At 42.5% G+C, this 20,587-nt stretch overlaps 1 protein-coding gene across 1 annotated transcript in view; it reads right to left on the bottom strand.

Moving 5' to 3' along the window:
* Positions 1-1,187: 1,187 nt before the first annotated feature.
* Positions 1,188-20,587, bottom strand: part of ODAD2 (outer dynein arm docking complex subunit 2) — a 158,807-nt gene continuing 139,407 nt past the window's right edge. Inside the window, exons 25-26 of the mRNA XM_079947695.1 lie at positions 5,561-5,594; positions 1,188-4,350 (exon numbers count right to left, since the gene is read on the bottom strand). Of these exons, the coding sequence (XP_079803821.1) occupies positions 4,164-4,350; positions 5,561-5,594 (221 nt within the window). The 3' untranslated portion in view covers positions 1,188-4,163. The remainder of the gene's footprint in view (positions 4,351-5,560; positions 5,595-20,587) is intronic.

Below are 20,587 nucleotides of genomic sequence, written 5' to 3'. Positions count from 1 at the left end.
TCCATGTGTACTGCCCTCTCCCCATGCTAGGTTGAACCATAATGGATGACTTGCAATAATATCAAAGTACCTTGTGAGTCACATTTCCCATATTTTCTGGCAGCCCTAGATACTGCTATGCATGCTTACAACAACATTCATAGCCTAAAAGAAGCCCCATCATGGTGCCTGCAGCAACCTCACCCTGTGATCCCCTCACTGAGGTACAGTTGCGAAAGGAAACTGGCGTTGAGGAGGGCTCCAGGGAGGACGTTGCCCTGAAACAGCCACATTTTGATTTGGGCTCTGGTGGGATCTAGGCTTGATACTAAATAGACCTGGGGAACAAAATCTGTGGTTAGAAACCTGCATTTTCAGGCTGTCCCACAACACCCCTTCTTTCTGTGGTGTTTGGGCTCTAGAGCCCATCTCAAAGCTCAGCTCCAACAGGTTAGGTCCCTGACCTCAGGGACTCATGGCTGAAAATCATGATTTCCAGGTCTGCTCACAGTTCCAGCCTGGCCCTGACACCGAAAGGATGGACCAAAAATATTTGCTACCCCCAAGCGGCTGCACTGCACAATCCAAAATGCTCCATGCTCTCTGGGGGAACATTGCACCTCCCAGAGTACCTGATTTTTCATAAAGGTAAAGGTAAAGGTACCCCTGCCCATACGGGCCAGTCTTGACAGACTCTGAGGTTGTGCGCCCATCTCACTTAAGAGGCCAGGGGCCAGCGCTGTCCGGAGACACTTCCGGGTCACGTGGCCAGCGTGACATCGCTGCTCTGGCCAGAGCCAGAGCCAGAGCCGCACACGGAAACGCCGTTTACCTTCCCGCTGGTAAGCGGTCCCTATTTATCTGCTTGCACCCGGAGGTGCTTTCGAACTGCTAGGTTGGCAGGCGCTGGGACCGAGCAGCGGGAGTGCACCCCGCCGCAGGGATTCGAACCGCCGACCTTTCGATCGGCAAGTCCTAGGCGCTGAGGCTTTAACCCACAGCGCCACCTGCGTCCCTCTGATTTTTCATAGGTGCCCCTTAAAAAACAACTTATACACACTTGCACACAGAATCTTTGATACTAGCAAGTCCTGTGGCTTTCGTTCTTTTCAGTCAGATGTCGTTCTGAGTAAGCATGGTTCGTTTTGTGCTGTTAGTACTTCCGTTTTGTTGCCAATCACCCAAATAAAAAGCAGAGAGAATATGTCTTACAGAAAAGTTTGGCAAGACAGTTTATTGTCACAAAATAGTTAATAACAGAATAACTTATAATAGTATGAACTAAAGTGAAGTGTTTACTCCGTTTTCTTTAAAAACTCGCATTGTTATGACAAAGTCTAGTTGGTCAGGTCTGAAAGTCACTGTTGTTGGGGGGGAGAACTCTTTTGCACGAAGATGCAAGTCAACCAAAAGTATCCTTCAACTGTTCATACAGTCGTAACATATATTTCCTGCTTTTTATGTCAATGCAAAATAGCAATTTTAAAAAAGTAAAAATATATATATTTATGTACAAAATATTTTTTCATATCAAATCATTTTAATTGTACACTTTAAAACAACAACAACCACCACAAAATGCTATGTTACATCAAGATGCGTTCTACATGTTACATCGAGGTTTGATATCTGCTATCTAGATTATATTAGTGCAATTGGAACTGGCTATGCTTGAGCAACGCGTTGCATACCTGAAAGTCAGCTTCACCAAGGGTTTTGATCTTCTTCACTATACGGGAGTTTGCCATATATGTCAAGTAAAGAAGGAATGGGCATCTTAGAAGTTCACTGGGTCTTATTAGAAGCAGAAGGGGTAGGAGTAAAATTCCAATAGGTTACCCAAACAAAAAGACTCAGTTCAGATTTTAAATCGAAATGTAGTTTATTTTGCTCTGGCTGCGTTGCCTGATCCTCATTATTGTATTGGAAACTAGCAAATCTACAAGGACATCCAGTTCCACACTGTGTCTTGCGCTGATCCATGCATGTAAGGTCCTGAAACTATCCCTCTTTCTGCATCTGGATAGCTTTTTCCACCGGAAAAATTGAACTCACCCAATACCTGCATAGAAGATGAAATGGATCAGGTTCTAGGCATTTTGCTTAATGATCTTTGCTGTGACTCTGCCCACCTCAAACAGAGTTTGGTCAATTTTTTTTTATGTACCAAACTGGGTTGAGTATAAAAACAGGATTAGCAGCTTTCCTGGACTGAGAACTCATTTCCAAACTAGGATCTCTAACTAGATTTACAAATTTACCCTGGATATTGTTATTCAGATGTAACATTAAAACTGGTTTAAGGAAAATAAGCTAGGTTTCCATTTCCCCTGAACTGGACTCAGGACAATCAGCTCTTTTCCCAGTTTTATTTTACTGACCCGAGTATAAGCTATATTTACTGTTGCTTATTCAAGAGTGTAAACCTGATTAGAATATTTTCGTATGGTTGGAGCAAAGTATACTTGCTTTAGTCAAATGTAGGAGTTTAAAATGGTGTTTCTAATGCCCAATTTAGCATCTACTTTGACTTTAAATTGCTTCAGTGCCACAATTGTTTGGTGTGTTGTGTGTGCCCCATATGTTTTTAATTCCAATGATTTGCTTTATATAATATATAGATTTCATTATGCCTTCTTTCCCCCTCCTTCATTGAAATGGGGATTTTCTTCATTTGATACATTCCGTACCAAAATAAAAACATTTTGGACGCATTAAGGCAATAACAGTTTCCGTCGTGGAAAGTTATTGAGCTCCAGTATAAATAACAAACTGAAGCATAGGTTGATTTGGTACCAGAAAAGTGATCTGCTTTGTTTACTTACATAACAGTTTCAATAAGTCAGAAGGAGAGCTTAAAAGAAAGGAATCCCAACTGGATTTACTGATGGTTTCATCATTGGGATGACGACTTAAACTATCACAATGAGTCTTTTTATAGTTAAACATTTGAACTACATAAAAGAATTAGAGCGTGTTCTTATGTAAGGCTTAAATCCCCTTTGAACTCTCTATTATTGTTAACCTCCAATCTCTGTCAATGTACTGACTTGGCAATCTGAGGAGAGGCATTATAAGTAATGTGAATGACCATTCTGGTCAACGTACATTTTTCTCCACATAAAACACACACTCAAAGGCAGCCCTTTCAGTCCATATGAAAGAAAAAGCTCTAGGACTGGGCAATTCCATTATAATGGTTTTGTCCACCTGTGGCTATTGTTTTTTTCTCCTTTTTACATTCACATTGCAAAGTAACTGAAGCTTTAATGTACATAATCAGGATGCTCCTTTAAAAAATATGAGACTCTTCCCCCACATACAGTATTGCACTTATGAAAGGAATTATTCTTTTTATTTTCTTAACATATGGCAAATGCAGTCAGGAGGGGAGAAAAAACCCATAGAGGCATAGCAACGTTTCCCCCATTTGAATAAGAAAAACCCCACATTACTTGTTAACATAGTGGACTTTTCCGTTGTAAAATGTAGCAATTTCACCGAAGAGATTTATTTAATCCATACAAGGCAAATGCTCCAGGGCTTTTGAGAAACGTCTACCCTTTTTCTGAGGTCAGCTTTAAACTGGTCAGGATGCATTTAGAAATTACATGCAAAGGTTAAGCGTTGTGGCGTTGGCACACTTTTGAGGCACAGTTGTATTGAGCTATGCCCACGTTCTAGCTTATTGTACGAAAGCAAGGCACTTATTGTTATAGCAATGCAGCGCTTAATGTGCAGTTTGATTAATACAATAAAATAAGTTAATAGTTTTGACTTAAAATACAAACAAACTTGGGAGGCTTCACCACCCATAATTTACATGCCCTTTATAGAACTGCTTTTATATTTTATTCCAGAAATCAAAATATTTTAGCCTGAGGGAGCATTTGTTTATTGCCATCGTTGTGCATAATTCATTGGGAATGTCTCTTGCACAAGCAACACTGAAACAAATGGGAATCGTACGAGAACACGCCCAGGCTCTTGAGAGATTGCCATTGATTTCAAGCATGCCTGCATGGCGAGAACTTCCCATTCTTATTTTTACTGACCATGCTACAAAAAGAACCTGGTTCTCAATTCTTGCTTCAGACCTCTCATTCTGATCTTATGGGGGGGGGGAACCAATGGCATGAAAAATACATGTCCACATGTGTTGGAAAGAAAAGCAACAACTCTCTTTAAAATGGTGGTACTAGTGGCACTTTGACAGTCTTTACTTCTGATATGTGTGACGATTTCTGAATGATGCAGCTGGTCGTCCCCTGGAGTTTGTCCTTTCCTTGTGCAAGGTTTGTTAAGGCCATCGCTGCGTTGATCTCCTTCCAATAGGTCTCATCTTTGTTTGATCTCTTTCTGTTAGCTGCACTAGAATCAAGCAACAAAAAATGTTTCCGTGTCTGATGATGATTCTTGTCAAGTACTTAGAAAGCGAGGCAATGCATTTTACAGCATTTTCATTTTTAAAGAAGTCTTCCTTTTTTTTTGCCAAGATAAAACAGCAGAAGGCAAAGAGAGAGAGATGGAGAAACTGAACTACAGTGACACAGCCCACTAAATTTATATAAATATTATATTATATTAATTAAACAATACTTATTTAGATTCATTTTATTAATATTTCCAGTACTCCTGAGAAGAACATCCCACATAAAAACAACAACTTGAAAGCGAACCTTGGAGCAGACAATAAGTTCCCCCAAATTCCCATCTTACTGTCCTTCACCACCTGTTCATGCAGCAGTTGCAAATTCATTTCCTGCACCTTTTTTGCACACAATGAGGGCAGGGTGCACAGGGATGAATGAACTGTCTAAGATAAGTGTGTGTGTGTGTGTGTGTGTGTGTGTGAAATAAGATACTTATTCCCCCAAAGTTAACGGATTTCCACTCCCCTCCTTTCCCATGCCTCAGCTTGCAAATGGGGAAGCATCGGTTTCTGCACACGTTCTCTTTTATTACAGAGGAATCACTTCTTATGCGAGGGCTAGGTTTCGAGGATCAAGTGAAAATCGCACATAACCCAAAATAACCCTTTGAGCCACCCTGCCTTCTATAGGCTGGCTAGTGAGGGGGAAAGTCCTGCCTGGTGTACCCTGCTAGTGGGGCATCTTTGGCCAGCAGCACAGTGGCTCTGGGAGTTGTGGGGATGCTCCCATTAACTGAGCAGACCTTGCCTGGGAGCTGAAAATCTCTTTCCGTGCCAGGCCTTGACCTTTGTTCCTGGGCAAGGCCTGCTGGCAGTGTGCCCTGTGAGTGAGGTGCCTTTGGCTCTTGCATGATCTCACGGCAAATCCCCACCAGTCCCAGAGCCATGGTGCCACTGGCCAAAGTCACCCTACTTCCAGGTGCGCCAAGCACCTGGAACCTCCGGTCCTTCCCCTCACCAGCCCACCTTCAGCCAGGTATGGTTGAAATCGTGTAAGTCAAATGCACATAAGATGTGAGTTTTGCAAAGCCCCTCCGGGCTTTCTTGCCAAATACCTGAGGTGAACAGGGCAATGTTTGCCCATCCCCACTCCTTGCACCTTACATACACTCCTGAAATAGGCAACTGGCAAAGGTAACTTTTACTCACCTTTCACACTTGCTAGGTCCATTTTCCAGAGTTTCTGAAAGGAGATAATAATCTGGTCAATCCACCATTTTCATTCATTCATTTTTAAAGCAGCACTGGATAGCATATGGATGGCAGCCTTAGTTTCAGACACATTTTTGCTCCCAAGGTATCCCATCAGATCTCTGATTTGCACAACACTGAAAATGCATGGCTTAATGGAGAACATTCATATTGAGTCTAGAGCAAGGGAATATTCCCCCCCACCCACAAGACTACATCCCTGTTGAGAATTAACATTCTTATGCTGAGTAGGAACAACAATGCAATCTTGAAGGGACCTCCAAATGAAGGAAGAAAAAACACCACCAGTGGGATTCACTGTCATTAGAAAATTCTCGCTGAAACAGATTTGCCTTGATCCAGTCACACTGCACCTACAGTTATTATCTAGATCAGGAACTTTGGGCATAAATAGGATGCAATAGAATTTGCATCCAAATTCTTGCACAACTGGTCATGCACCACTAGAGCTGGCCTGGGGTCAAATGGGTTTGTACACTTTGTGAACTTATCTTCTTAATTGGCACCAGCCTTATTCAAGGGTTGCGTTTCTCTTTGTGTCTTATAACCTCAGCAATGAAGGTGGTCATCTAGATATGTTTAGCATCTGCTGTGTGAATGGGCTGTTAATCTGTTTTTAAAGCAAGATAAGTGCAGTTTTTAATTCCCTGTCATAAGAGCTGCATGCTATTTCATTTCAATGGGGGAAAGAGCTATAAAATAAAAGTGAGTTGAAAAAGGAAGACCAGACTAAATATTGCAACACAGGAAATGTTTTGTAAGGCCACTGGAGGGTGCATTTATGGTTGCAAAACACTTAATCATTATTCAGTATGCACCATGAAAGCTAGGACTTCACTTCGCCAAACCTTTATTTGGCATTACAAAAAAGCTATGAAATCTAACAGTGAGGACAGTGGACACCGTCCACTCTGTAGACCAGGCACAGGCAAACTTGGCCCTCCAGATGTTTTGGGACTACAACTCCCATCATCCCTGACCACTGGTACTGTTAGCTAGGGATGGTGGGTGTTGTAGTCCCAAAACATCTGGAGGGCTGAGTTTGCCTATGCCTGCTGTAGACCAAAGTTGATGAACTGATGCTTCTAAGAACTGGTCACCTTCATGTCTCATTGACTTCATTGCACTGTATTTCTGACTACCCAACATGCTTCAAAGTGCAGTCTCTTCAGAAGACAGAAAGGTCATTTTCAAAGGTGGCACCATTCATCATTGATGGAGGAAGTGATCACTTCCTAGAGTCCTTGAGGATGAAAGACACTCTTATGCAGTAACTGGTTGCTGGCTGTTTTCCCCTCCTGCTTGTCTCCAAGACTTCATCATTTCATTAACACCAGGGGAGTGCTATTTTTCTGGTTGGTTAGGAAGGCCTCATCCTGTTTCCATCATTTGCCTCCTGCCTATTGCTTCCAAGAGGATTATAAATCTCCTACCATTCAGAGTTCTTCACCCTATTAATAGACCTTTTCAGCATGTGACAATACTAACTCTGTAGCATTCAGTGCCCAGAAATTAGTCATTGGTCAATACTAGCTCTGTGTTGCAACATGCTGTTTTTCAGTACCATATATTTATTATGCTAAAATTCACTCTGAGTGCTGCAGATGCACACTAAGGTTACAATACTACTATTACAGCCAGCTATAACAAATTGGGAAGAGGTACTTTATAAAGATAGGCAAAGCATCTCTGGTGCCAACTAAGGGAGCCATTTATCTTACTTTACACATGGCAGCCCCCTGCAGTTAGCGTCTGGACAGCAAATAGAGGGCTTATCCACACCAGAGCAAAATGTGGACCTCATCCCAGTGCTGTCCCAGACCTTTACGTCATTAAATGTGGTCCCCCGCCCCAAATCCTGGCCACTTTGGACTTTACAATGATTAATAAGGGGCAAAGCCCTAGGACAATACTAGAGTGGGAAGGTTGCCATGTGGACACCCTTAAATTAACGGGGAGACAGGCCAGTGACGATCCACATTTTGCTCTAGTTCGGACAAGCCCTGAAAAGGCACACAAATCAGCTAGCAACCTGCATGCTGGAGATGTATACACACAATGGAGAAATGTATTTCTATTTACATTATAGCAGCTGTTCCTAAATTTGCATCCTTTTGTACAAACCAGCACATGGAAATTCCATGCAAATCTGTGTCCTCTTTTGTACCTCCTTCCCCAATTTTTAAAGATAGCCCTTTCCTATTCCTATCTAGTTTGGAAAATTAAAGCTTCTGTGTTGTTTTCCAAGGTGTCTGCAAATCCAGATGATTTGCAGATGAAAGCAGAGCTTTATTAGGCTAGGGCTGAGACACTGAACCTTGGCAAGGGTTGATCATGGCAATAACCTGCTTCGGTTATTGTCGGCAAGTCCCTGATGGAGGGAATAATATTTTTCTGTGTCTCCTCAGAGTCCAGTAAGCCCTGGAGCCTGTCCAAATATCCTGAGAGGAATTCCAGAATCTGCCACTGAAATCTAGGATATTCCAAATTTTGTTAGCATCCTCATTTATATGGCACCCAGCTAAAAATCTGCAACACTTCATGTATCAGTTCCCATTTAAAACATACTCCTATTCTGAGATATTGTGTGTAAGAACCTCCCAAAGAGAGCTGCAAAAGAGAATTGGGAAGGGACTTTGTACACAAAGAGGCTCTTGTGTATACAAAGCACAGCAGAAAGGGAAGGGGAAAGCAAGCAAGTTCTTTTTTTTGGGGATAACTTTCCAATATATTTCCTTCAGTAAATACCAAAATCCAAGACTTATCACTCACGTCGCCTCCTGGGAACACAGCACAGTGCTTATTTTGAGAGTTTTATGCATTGCACACTACTCCAAAGAACACTAATGGTGTACAAAGAAACTGGAATTTTGCAAAAATTTAAACAATGGAATAATCCTGTCTTGAATTATACCACAGCTGAGTTAAATAATGCAAGTGTTAAATAAGTCACTCATCCACAAAATTATACATTTCTTGGTGTACGTTAGGCTTGCCAGATGTGCCTTGGCTTGTTTTTTCTCTCTGAAAAGGACCGTCCTTTTAACAAAGCAGGATATCGCTTGCTGGGTTGCCTCTGTTCCAGCTCCTCTTTTTGCGAAATATAAACTTATTAAAGAATATGTAATCTTACACACAATGTTGCTAAATAATATTTCTGTATTTGTGATTCCTTTTTGAAAAGAACATCAAATAAAATATTATTCAGACGCACGCACACACACACACACACACACACACACACTATTCCAATTTTTTTGTAGGCACAAATCAAAGTGCTGTATAGCATGCTATTCAGCTTGGCATCCTGCTACCCAAAGAGGCAGCTGCTCCCATATGCAACTGCACAATTCATGCACTAAGGCCCTACTCTTCAGACCGGACTTTGCCAACTTGGTGTCCTCCAGGCTGGTTGGGGTGGGGCGAAAGAGAGTTGTGGCCCAAAATATCTGGGGGCATCAGAGGGTGGTGCTTTTCTGTGGCGGTGCCCCACATTTGTGGAGGACTTCCCCACTCTGAGACATGTGCATTGTGTGAACCTTGTTGACCACCTCAGGGCAGTTTTACTTTTTTTGGCTTTCTACTTTATGATACATTGTTTTGTCTTGACTGCTCTCACTGCATTTTATGGCTATGGTTTTTATTGTTGGAAATTTGTTTTATTAACTTAATGTATTGCTTTTGCTTGAAAATTTTGATATTTTTATTGGGTTATTGAAGGTGCTCAAAGTTTGCTGTGATTCTCCTCACTAAAATGGCTCCCATTTCTGTTCTTTTACCCTTTTAGCTCATCCACCTCCACATCAGCAACAGGAACAGGTTTTAGCGCAATAAGGATTTGCTTAATTGAAATAACAACATTAACTCCTTTGAAATGGGGGGCGCTCTAAAAATATGAAGATGGTTGTTGCAAGACTCAAGTATATGTCTATTTTGATGTTTCTGTCAGTAATGACATCAGAAAATCAAAAGGCTCCAGTTGAGTTAGTTAGCCATGACTTTAAAAACAATAGTACTTGTTTGAACTGAGACTAACATCTTGTTTCATTTCTACTGGTTGTGGCTAATTTTAGCTGCACCAGGGTCAAAGTTTTCAGGCAAAGCTTTCCATTGCTACTCCCTTCAGTGTTTCCTGCTGTCTGCCATTCTGTCCTTACAGATGTAATGCTCCACCTAATGCTCTATCTAATATATGGAATCTAATCCTACTGCCCTGCTCTGCTGGGGCTCACAGGTGAACAGGAAGCAGTGCCCAGAGCTCCTTCTGCTACAGGCCTGGCAGTTCAGGACCTTGGGCAGCTCCAGGCTCTCCTAGGTGCCCTATGGAATATGTTCTCTCAGTGGCTCAAAGGACTCCAAAGGCTTATGAAGGCTCTTCAAACAGCTCTATGCCCCTTGGAGAACTGTCCACAATTCTCAAAGGGTCCACAGCCAGTTTTACATTCCCATGCTCCTGCATGGCTGTGGAGCAGGAGAAGATATAGGGGAGTCATCTTTACACTCTGAGGATCATGGGAGAGCCATGCCCCCAAGACTGGACATCAGGCCTGTGATGGGTGGGGGTAGCTGGGTACAGTTGCCCCAAGCCTTGGAGGTCTAAGCTGGCGGGGGGGCCCACCAGGGACCGGCTGCTTTTTTTAGTTTGAGTTTATAACTTTATTCTAATAAAACTCCTGCCCTGGGCCTCAGACAAGCTCTGCATGGGACTGCAAGACAGTATAGAAGAGGGTGCTGAGAGCTGCCCTTCCCCAAGTGTGAGTCCTCTGAATCAGAAACCTCTTTAAGACAACACTGGGATTGGGATACAGGGGACATAACACCTCTTGCTCCAGTATTTGGAACATGATAAAAATACTACAGTTATTTATTTTTAAAAAAATTATATACCACTTGGTTGTAGGAAACAGTTTACAAAAAGCAAAAACAATAAAACCTTCACTAAAAAAACACAAGCATAATTTAAAACATGCAGAAAGTTAAAACCACAATAGACGCACACTTTATATAAGGACAAAAAGCTGAGCGTGTTCACCATCACAAATGAAAAGGTCCCATGTATTTAGTGATTTATTTAGTGATTGGGGACGCGGGTGGCGCTGTGGGTAAAACCTCAGTGCCTAGGACTTGCCGATCGTATGGTCAGCGGTTCGAATCCCCGTGGCGGGGTGAGCTCCCGTCTTTCGGTCCCAGCTCCTGCCCACCTAGCAGTTCGAAAGCACCCCTAAGTGCAAGTAGATAAATAGGTACCTCTTTATAGCGGGAAGGTAAACGGCGTTTCCGTGTGCTGCGCTGGTGCTGGCTCGCCAGAGCAGCTTCGTCACGCTGGCCACGTGACCCGGAAGTGTCTCCGGACAGCGCTGGCCCCCAGCCTCTTAAGTGAGATGGGCGCACAACCCTAGAGTCGGACACGACTGGCCCGTACGGGCAGGGGTACCTTTACCTTTACCTTTATTTAGTGATTGTCAGAAGGCAGTTTTCAATGACACTCTCTCCCACTCTCAAACACAAACACACACACACACACACACACACTTCAAAGAGGAGTCAGTTCCCTGGTCCAAGAACTGCTCCTCTCCAGACTCAAAGGACAGACTTATCAGTCTGTTTCCTCTGGCAGGTCTCCCCCAAGCCCTTTGGTATCTTCCCCAAATCAGGAACACCAGGCTAGATCAGCTCACCTGCTGGGGTGGCTAACTGGTGGCCTTCCAGGTGGTGCTGGACTACAACTCTCATCATGCCAGATCACTGGCTATGCTGGCTGGGGCTGGTGGGAGTTGGGAGCCCAACCGTAGCTGGAGGGGACTGCAGGTTAACCACCCCTTGTCTTAGGGCGTGTCACCTGGCTTCTCCTAGCTCTCAGATACTCCAATCTTCCTCAGCCTCCCCCAAGTTGCACCTTGGAGAATTACTGCCATGAGACTGCACGTTCATTGTTCGCTCTGCTATACTTTATTCAAAACATTCAACAAGTAATTGCACTCCAACCTAGCCCTCCTTTGCTGGAATGACTACAATTAGGCCAAAGGCTGAAGAAGAGCCAAAATGTGGACACAGCGGGGCTGTGTTGGACCAAAGGTCCACCACCAAGGATGGGAAGGTGGCAGGGCAAATTTGGAACAGCAGTGCCTTCTACAACCCTGCATTAGTTTCTTCTAAAAACTGGAAGGAGAACATTAGCTCAGAAGTAAAGACAAAGTAAAGTACAGAGTGTATGTTTGGCAGTGTACTGAGCAATTCTGATTTTCATATCAAATCTGGCATAAGCACGTTCAACTATTTGTCTTCAAATCTCGTGTGAACTGGTTTTTGTTACTTTTGGAGATGACTGTGTTGACCCACATTTTCCAGATAACCTGAAGGAGGAAAGAGTGGGAGGAAGAAAATAGCAAGGCAAGGCTCAACAGCACACACAGCTATGATTTAGTGTAGTTCTCCCAAACCACAGTTTAGAGGCACAAATGAGGTTTGCATGCATCATAAAGTTTCACAGTGTTAACAGCAAAGGGCAAAGCTGGGTGAACTAGAGTTTATAAAATCATGTTGTTTCAGAAGAAATGTCACAAATGTTCATATGGATTCCAAAACCAAAGTCCACATGGAATTTTACCAAAACTAAAATATGGTTTAAGATTAATAACATCTGAATGAATAACGTTCTTTTGTTATATTCAAGTTTTAGGCCACCCTGTTTTGGGGGAATGCTTGGACTTGGAATCTACAGTAAAACAATAAACAGGGTGGTGATACAATGGCTACTGCAACAGGCACAAGATAATATCACCAAGGCAACTATTTGCAAACAAAGAGATAGTTTGTTTCCAAAATAGATTTTATCTTAAATAATTGCAAATGCAGTAAACAAAGATTCCACTTGTGACGTATCATTTTTTTCGTGCTCAGACGTCACTCCGCTAATCAGGCGTTTCATCCCCAAAGGGCTAAGTCATCAAGCTTTGTAGTAAATCATATACATATATAAACGGCTTAAAGCAGGGGTGTATCTGTCCCCATCAGCATGTTTCCATTGGGAGGAACATAGAAAGAGGACAATGTCCTTCAGTTCGTTATTTACTGCATTTGCAATTATTTAAGATAAAACCTAGGGCACTAGGAGAAGGGGATGACAGAGGATGAGATGGCTGGACAGTGTTCTTGAAGCTACCAACATGAGTTTGACCAAACTGCGGGAGGCAGTGGAAGAAAGGAATGCCTGGCATGCTCTGGTCCAGGGGGTTACGAAGAGTCGGACACAACTAAATGATTAAACAACAACAATAAGATAAAACATATTTTGGAAAGAAACTACTTTTGACATTTTTATGGGTGTTTATTGTTTGTTTACAGATAGTTGCCTTGGTGATATTATCTTGTATCGAATGGACTTGGAACCTGGCAACTAACAGGGGGAGGGCATGCCATGGAGAAGGCATCCCAGGTTCCCTTTTGATCCTAAATTGCTACTGAATGATAATGAAAGACATTATCTATCCTGATTTGGGATTGTAATGGGACAGTCTGATGTTCAGGTATGATGGAGATAGTGATGGCCACTCACCTTGCCTGATTTGAAATTGGACTTGGCCATTTCTCAAAGTAGGGACGTGGGTGGCGTTGTGGGTTAAACCACAGAGCCTAGGACTTGCCGATCAGAAGGTGGGCGGTTCGAATCCCCGCGACAGGGTGAGCTCCCTTTGCTCGGTCCCTGCTCCTGCCAATCTAGCAGTTCTAAAGCACGTCAAAGTGCAAGTAGATGAATAGGTACCGCTGCAGTGGGAAGGTAAATGGCGTTTCCGTGCGCTGCTCTGGTTTGCCAGAAGCGGCTTAGTCATGCTGGCCACATGACCCGGAAGCTGTACGCAGGCTCCCTCGGCCAATAAAGCGAGATGAGCGCTGCAACCCCAGAGTCGGCCATGACTGGGCCTGATGGTCAGGGGTCCCTTTAACTTTTATTTCTCAAAATATTATAGAATTGCAGAGTTGGAAGGGACCTTGAGGACCTTCTAGTTCAATCCCCTGCAATAAAGGAAAATGCAGCTGTCCCTTGCGGGAATCAAACCTGTGACCTCAGTGTTATCAGCACCATGCTCTAACCAACTGAGCTATAAGGAAACGTCAGAACACCCCACCCCCAAGCCTGATTCTAAACTTCAGACACTGGTGTGTTCCTGCAGACATCATTGGGGCCACAATGGATCCCCGAAGCCTCCTCCAGCACAGGTCCCCTGCAACTTGCTCTGCCTCCCCACTTACCTGGTAATAAAGTGGGGTCTTCCTCACTCCTTGACACTGTGAATCATTCATATGTCATTTCCCAGGACATTTGAGTCCTTAGTGTAGGTGCCAGGCACTCAGCAGCACCCCAGGTATTAAGAGAGTGCCTGAAGTGCTTGCTAAGAACTCAGGCACTCCAGAAAAAAATTACATTTCCCTCAATCCCTGGCACCATTACAATATTCAAGGTACCAGGAAGTACATGCTCAGATTATATTCCAGCCTGGGCAAATTTTAATGGGGATACTGCACTTATTCACAATGTGATCAAAGGTTATATGCTAAAGAAGCTAATATACAAGCCAGATACTTATAAATATGGGCTCCACTACTAGATGGAACCAAGTTATTTAGTGCTTTTAAGTCCATTACTGATAGGAACATATCAAAATAGATGTTTTCTTGGGTCTTGCTACAATTCGAGAGCAAATGAAACCAAGTAAGTGAGGACTGATTCTGATGCAACATCTGGCATTATGGGCCACTTTGTAGGCCTGAGGAAAGTACACCAGGATTTATTATCTATGACTTGTAGCCCACTGACAAACCCACAAGAAGAATTGTGAGAACATAAGAGCATAAGATGAGCCGGCTGCTTCAGGCTAATGGCTCATCTAGTCCAGCATCCTGTTCTCAATGGGCAGCCAGATGCCTGTGGGAAACCCTTAAGGAGGATTCCAGCACAAAAGCGCTCTCTCTCTCTTTCTCTCTCTCTCTCTCTCACACACACACACACACCATTTCATTTCTAGCAACTGGCATTCAGCAGCAAAGCTGCCTCCCATCTAGGTGAAGCTGAGACAAATAGTGTACCTGAAGGAGCATCTCCACCCCCATTGTTCAGCCCAGACACTGAGGTCCAACTCTGAAGGCCTTCTGGCAATTATCTCATTGCAAGAAGTGAGGTTACAGGGAACCAGGCAGAGGGCCTTCTCGGTAGTGGTGCCCGCCCTGTGGAACACCCTCCCATCAGATGTCAAGGAAACAAACAGCTACAGTCATACCTCGGGTTACAGACGCTACAGGCTGCCCGTTTTCGGGTTGAACCGCGCTGAATCTGGAAGTACCGGAACAGGTTACTTCCAGATTTCAGCGCTCACGCACGCGCAGAAGCACTAAATCGCAACCCGCACGTGTGTGCAGAGGCTGCAGGTTGCGAACGTGCCTCCCACACAGATCACGTTAGCAACCCGAGCATCCACTGTATCTGACTTTTAGAAGATACCTGAAGGTAACCCTGTATAGGGAAATTTTGAATGTTTTGTTATTATTTTTTATATGCTGGAAGTGACCCAGAGTGAGGTACTATTATTATTATTATATTATTATTATTATTATTATTATTGGTGCAGACCCTGTTTTAAGAGTGTGAGCAAGTTGCAGAGTGGATCTCCATTAGAAGCCAAGCCGGTGCATTCACTCCATCTCAGCCAAGCACTTGAAACTTTTCTAGGGATTTGCGTAGTGGCTGGTCGTGATGGAAGCACACAAGTGTGATGGCAGCACCCCTGGCACAAAGGTGGCAGGAAGCTTTAAGCCCTCTTGATCATGTGCATCACACAGAACAGGGATGGCTAACCTGTGGCATTCCAGACACTGTTGGACTCTGGCTGCCACTAGTTCCTGACAGCCTGGCCAATGGTCAGGGGTGATGGGAGAAGCTGTCCAGCAACACCTGCAGGACCACAGGTTTCCCATCCTTGATATGGATCATATATTCCAATCCCTTCAATGAGATTCTTCTTTATTTTTATTTTGCTAGGGGAAACCCACTTTGCAACTTGCCCTGTGTGAGAATACATACCATGAAGAAATACGATTGCACACAAGGTGTCAAAAACTCTTTTTTCACTGATTGGTTGTACAAAATCAATAAAAACATCCCGAAAACAAAGAAATTCAAGAAATACAGCAGCCAATTTCTTAACTCCAGCTCCTGGTGGTCGAGCCAAGAGTCACATTTTCGCCTCCTGTATTGTTTTAGAAAACTGGAGCGGAAAACTTTTAAAAGTGCAAAAGAGAACTAAGAAGTGTTAAGAAGTTAAAATTCTAAAATACAGCCAGGATAGGCACTACTATATAGACACCTGTTGCTTTTTGCTTTAAATTGCAGGGGGAAAGGATAGATTTCAAAGCCATATTTCATCCTTAATGCTGACATTGTAGCAGTAAAATATGATTTAGTTATATTGGCTGGATATGGAAGCAGGTATGCTCTATAACGCACACAACCAGGTGATTTTAAGACTTCTTCAAACATAAAAGAGCTGCAAAGTAAGGGGAATTGCTCTAATTCCCTGCTTGTCTCTTACCAATGTACTCCAATAAAAAGAAACAGATTATTCAAAACTGATCGCTTGCTCCATTTAAAGATTAATGCCATAATTCTACTGGTAATTAGGCCCACTGAAATGAATCAGCTCATGCATGCTCAACTCTGCTGGATTGCATCCCAGATGCAAAATTGCTGGGTCTGGGGCTGTGTGTAGTTAAGAGCGCTGCATTAAATAAAAAAAATCTCAAACCATAATGATCATTGCAGACGAGGTCCATCTGGAGTGGAGTCAAGGTCAGTGATGAGCAGGAGGGGAAAGAGAGACCCCATGACATATTTTCTTCCATGGGGCCAAAATGTCGCTTAAGGGGCCTGGTTGCTCCCAATCATCTTCCTTACACCATTTTTATTCATGCCAAATTGCGCTGTCTAGACAGTCCCCTTTGCAGCCATGTGTCAGAGTTCTAGTGCACTGGTTGTAAATTTCTTGAATGATTTGCTTCTCTGACACTGACTAATTAGACCTCTCAAATGTCTGAGAGAATATACATGTTGCTTATTTCCCCTTCCCCCATACATTGTAAATGAATGGGAAGTTGTGCTGTCTTTAAATCTGTTTCTGGCTGAAAAGCACAAAACACTGTTCATTGATGCGAGGACTTGAGACAATGGTAAGTCAGTCAAAGCATATAACAAAGGCTTTTCTCCTTTGGCAAAACATGTGAATGTGGTGGTGGATGTAATGCCTATCATCATCATCATCATCATCATCATCATCATCTATTTAATTTGTATACCGCCCTTCATCCATAGATCTCAGGGCAGTTCACAACATAAAATTAAAATATGAAACCCACAAAATACATAGTAAAAATAAGAAAAACAACAAACCAATAACGCCCCCCCCTCCAATAACACATTTAGAAGGGCATCAGATGTCAATCAGCCAAAGACCTGGTTGAAGAGGAATGTTTTGTCTGGTGCCTAAAGGTTTATAATGAAGGCCAGCAAACAAGGTGCCACTGCAGAAAAGTCCTTGTTCTTGTGTTGCCACCCTCTGGACTTCCTGTGGAGGAGGCACACAAAGAAGGTACTCAGAGAATGATCTCACTCTAGAGAGAGAGGTGGCCCTTGAGGTATTGTAGTCCTGAACCATTTAAGAAGACTGGGCAAATTTTTGCACTGAACTCCTCATCAAAAATGAGGATTTGAAAATGGATGTTAGCCTTTCCGACACGTGTACAGATTTTGCAGAAAGTAGTTGGCTACTAAATAAGTCTTTAACAATGCTGGCAGCAGTCTAATAAATCTTTAAAGCCTACTGTGTTAAATGGGGTTATATTCTGCGAGTTTGAAATAAGGTACTGATGGGGAAGAGCAAAATAGCAGTAAATATGAAACGACAGGAAACACAACTGAGATATACACAAAATCTATGTACACACCTAATCGAGTTTTTGTGGGTTGCATATTTTGATGCCCTTTGAAGAAAATATTTTCGAGAGTGAAAAGAAGCAGCTGTCTTGTTTTTCAAAATTGAAACTTTCACTGCACTTGTATATTTAGCAGTACTGAATAATACCACTCCAAAAGCCGGGCAATGAATTGCTGAGGAAGAACATTGTTGCAAAAACAGGTTGCTTCTACTGAAAATACAGGGGCTTCAAAAGTTTTCCATTAGTACTTGTTGGCTAATATAAACATGCAAGTTCTGTCTTCCTAATCTGCCTGAAATATGGTTAGAATTTAGGTGAATTATCACATCTAATCAAATACATGTAAAAAGCAGCTGAGCAGTCAGGGCTGGTGTCAGACTCTCTCACTCTCTCTCTCTCTCTCTCTCTCTCTCTCTCTCTCTCTCTCTCTGTGTGTGTGTGTGTGTGTGTGTGTGTGTTGGCCTCAGTGACCCCCACCACCCCAACCAAGGTATGGCCAAGTCATGCATGTTTTACCCAAATTATAGATCAAGAAAACAAATACATTTCATAGATCCACAAACCAAGGGATTGCATTTTGGGAAATTTAAAATGGTGGCTGGCAATGAGAGCTAAGCTTGGCTCTCATTCAAAACCAGCACTGCCCTCTGGGTTGGTCTGGTGAGGTGTCCTTCATCCAAGTCCTTGGATTCTTGAAAAGTGCACAAATTCTGGTGTTAGACCTATGAGTAGCACCCAATCCTATGAACTGCTGCGCTAAACAAAACTGTGTCGCTTGCGATAAGATTTTAAGTGGGGAGTCACAGTGCAAGAACACACTATTGATTAGAATACAAGCAGGTGGGGGGGGCAGAACTATGATCAATAAAGAGCTTATGGCTCTTTTTGTAATTGCTTGTAGAGATGCCAGTGAGGTTCTCCTCAGTCTGCAGAGGAGCAGTGGGGTGGCTGGGAGCTTCCTGCCCTCTGCAGCTTTTGCCCTTGAGGTTTTTTTATGTTCCCCCTAATAGTTCAACATTGCTCTATTATACTGAATGGGGGTATATAAGAATCTGAGAGCTGGGCCATTTTTGTGTGCCTTGGCTTGGGGAAATGATCTGAGATCTTCAACATTTTGAGGAAAGATCTCACATCATTTCCAAGTTAATCTGAGGTGAGCTTGGAAGAGTCACCCATTGCTAATTGCTTGGGCCTCCACAGAGGACCTAGAAGCCCTGGGGCTTGTTAGTCTGTTGGTCTGGATCCATTTAAATGAAGCTTCTTGAAAACTTTTGGTCCTCTGGTAGCTAATAAAAAAAGAAGTACACCAACAACTTATATTCAGCTGTGTTGACGTAGCTGTAACTTAACAAAGTCTGCCTCTAATTATACATGGCAGTCATCTGACCACAGATAAACAGATATTACACAAACCTTTGGAGGGAATAATATTTGGCTACTATAACTTTTGGAATAATTTACTCCACATCCTGACCTTAAAACACCAAAAATGATTCATAACGTTTTTGGGATCTGAGCATAAATATTTTTACTGAACAAAGAGATTGGCCTCCCTGACCTCCATGGGGTTTACACTACGTGCGAGACTCACGAAGAATAATTCTTTGTTTAGGGGCATCGTAGTACATTGGTGAAAGATGGTGGCTGGAGGATTTGGGCTTCAGCCTAGCAAATATCAATAGTGTGTCTCCCACTGGCTTTCATGGGCTCCCGCCCAAAAAACTGCAAAGCAAACAGAACAGAATGTCACAAGAGTGATGGCTTTCACTCCTTTCAGAAGGAAACTCTCTGTATCATAACAACCCTCATGTAACTATAAATTACTCAGCTATCTCCCGAGAATGGAGCCCAGACTGAAGCCTATGTTAATGATCAAAACCCAAGCAAATGCACCTTGCTGTGCTCTAATTACAAAATCTATGTATTTTTTTTAATAATAATATTTATTAAATTTTTGTATAACCAATAAAAAACATACATAATAACAAAATATTTTCCATTATCCACATTTCATTCTCAACTTTGGACTTCCTCACATCTCTTGTTCCTGCTTTCTAAACATAGATTTTACCAGCAAATTATTAACTTAATTTAATTCATATAATATAATTTTCCAATATTTAATGTCTCAAATTTTGGGATTTAACATACTCTTATTGAAGCTTAATGATAAAATATTACTTATCCAAAATTTATCTTTTCATCTACCAATTAAATTTAAATTTATATTCTTTATAACTAGTTTGTTGGAGCCGTGTTTTTGCTAATCTTACATCTTTCTTAACATTCATACAATTTACAATATTTTTGTAGATAGTCCTTAAATTTCTTCCAGTCCTCCTCCACCAGTTCTTCTCCCAGGTCTCGGTACAAAATCTATGTATTTTAAGCAGAAACTTATTTACTCTGCTGGCAGATATTTATACAGTGAGAAAAAAATAGCACATATTTCTTGCACTATTGGATGATATAATCTAAACTAAGGTTTCTCCTCACACTAGGCAAATGTTGTTTTGAAGCAGACTGGCACAGGCAGTTGCCAGCTGCCTCATAATTGGAAGCCGGCCAGTGTTAATTTGTATACATTGGTTCACAAATGGCATATACTTCCAGGAAGGTAAAGCAAGTTTTGCCTAATAGCCCTGGAGACCTCAGGATTGGCAATCAATACACACAAGAAGCTGGAAATGGCGGTGCAGTGTCAGCATGGTGACAGTCTGACTGCTACTGGACTCACGAAGCACGATGAACCTGAAGAGTTTCACAGATCACAATCTGCACATTTAAGGAAAGGGTGGGTTGATGTCAATCTTGTGTGTTTTCTCTTTCTCTGTGTGTAATACTAAGATCCCTATGGTCCCCAAATGTGTTTTAAATTTCTAAACCAAGGGCGAATATTAGGATCTTGTAACTGTTAATCCATTGGTGTTAAGTGATCTTGCTTAAGAATGTAGGCACCTTTCTGTATTGGGATCAATTCTC

Source organism: Podarcis cretensis (assembly GCF_951804945.1).
Source record: "Podarcis cretensis genome assembly, chromosome: 12".
NCBI lineage: Eukaryota > Metazoa > Chordata > Lepidosauria > Squamata > Lacertidae > Podarcis > Podarcis cretensis.
This window is presented reverse-complemented; position numbering and strand designations above follow the sequence as displayed.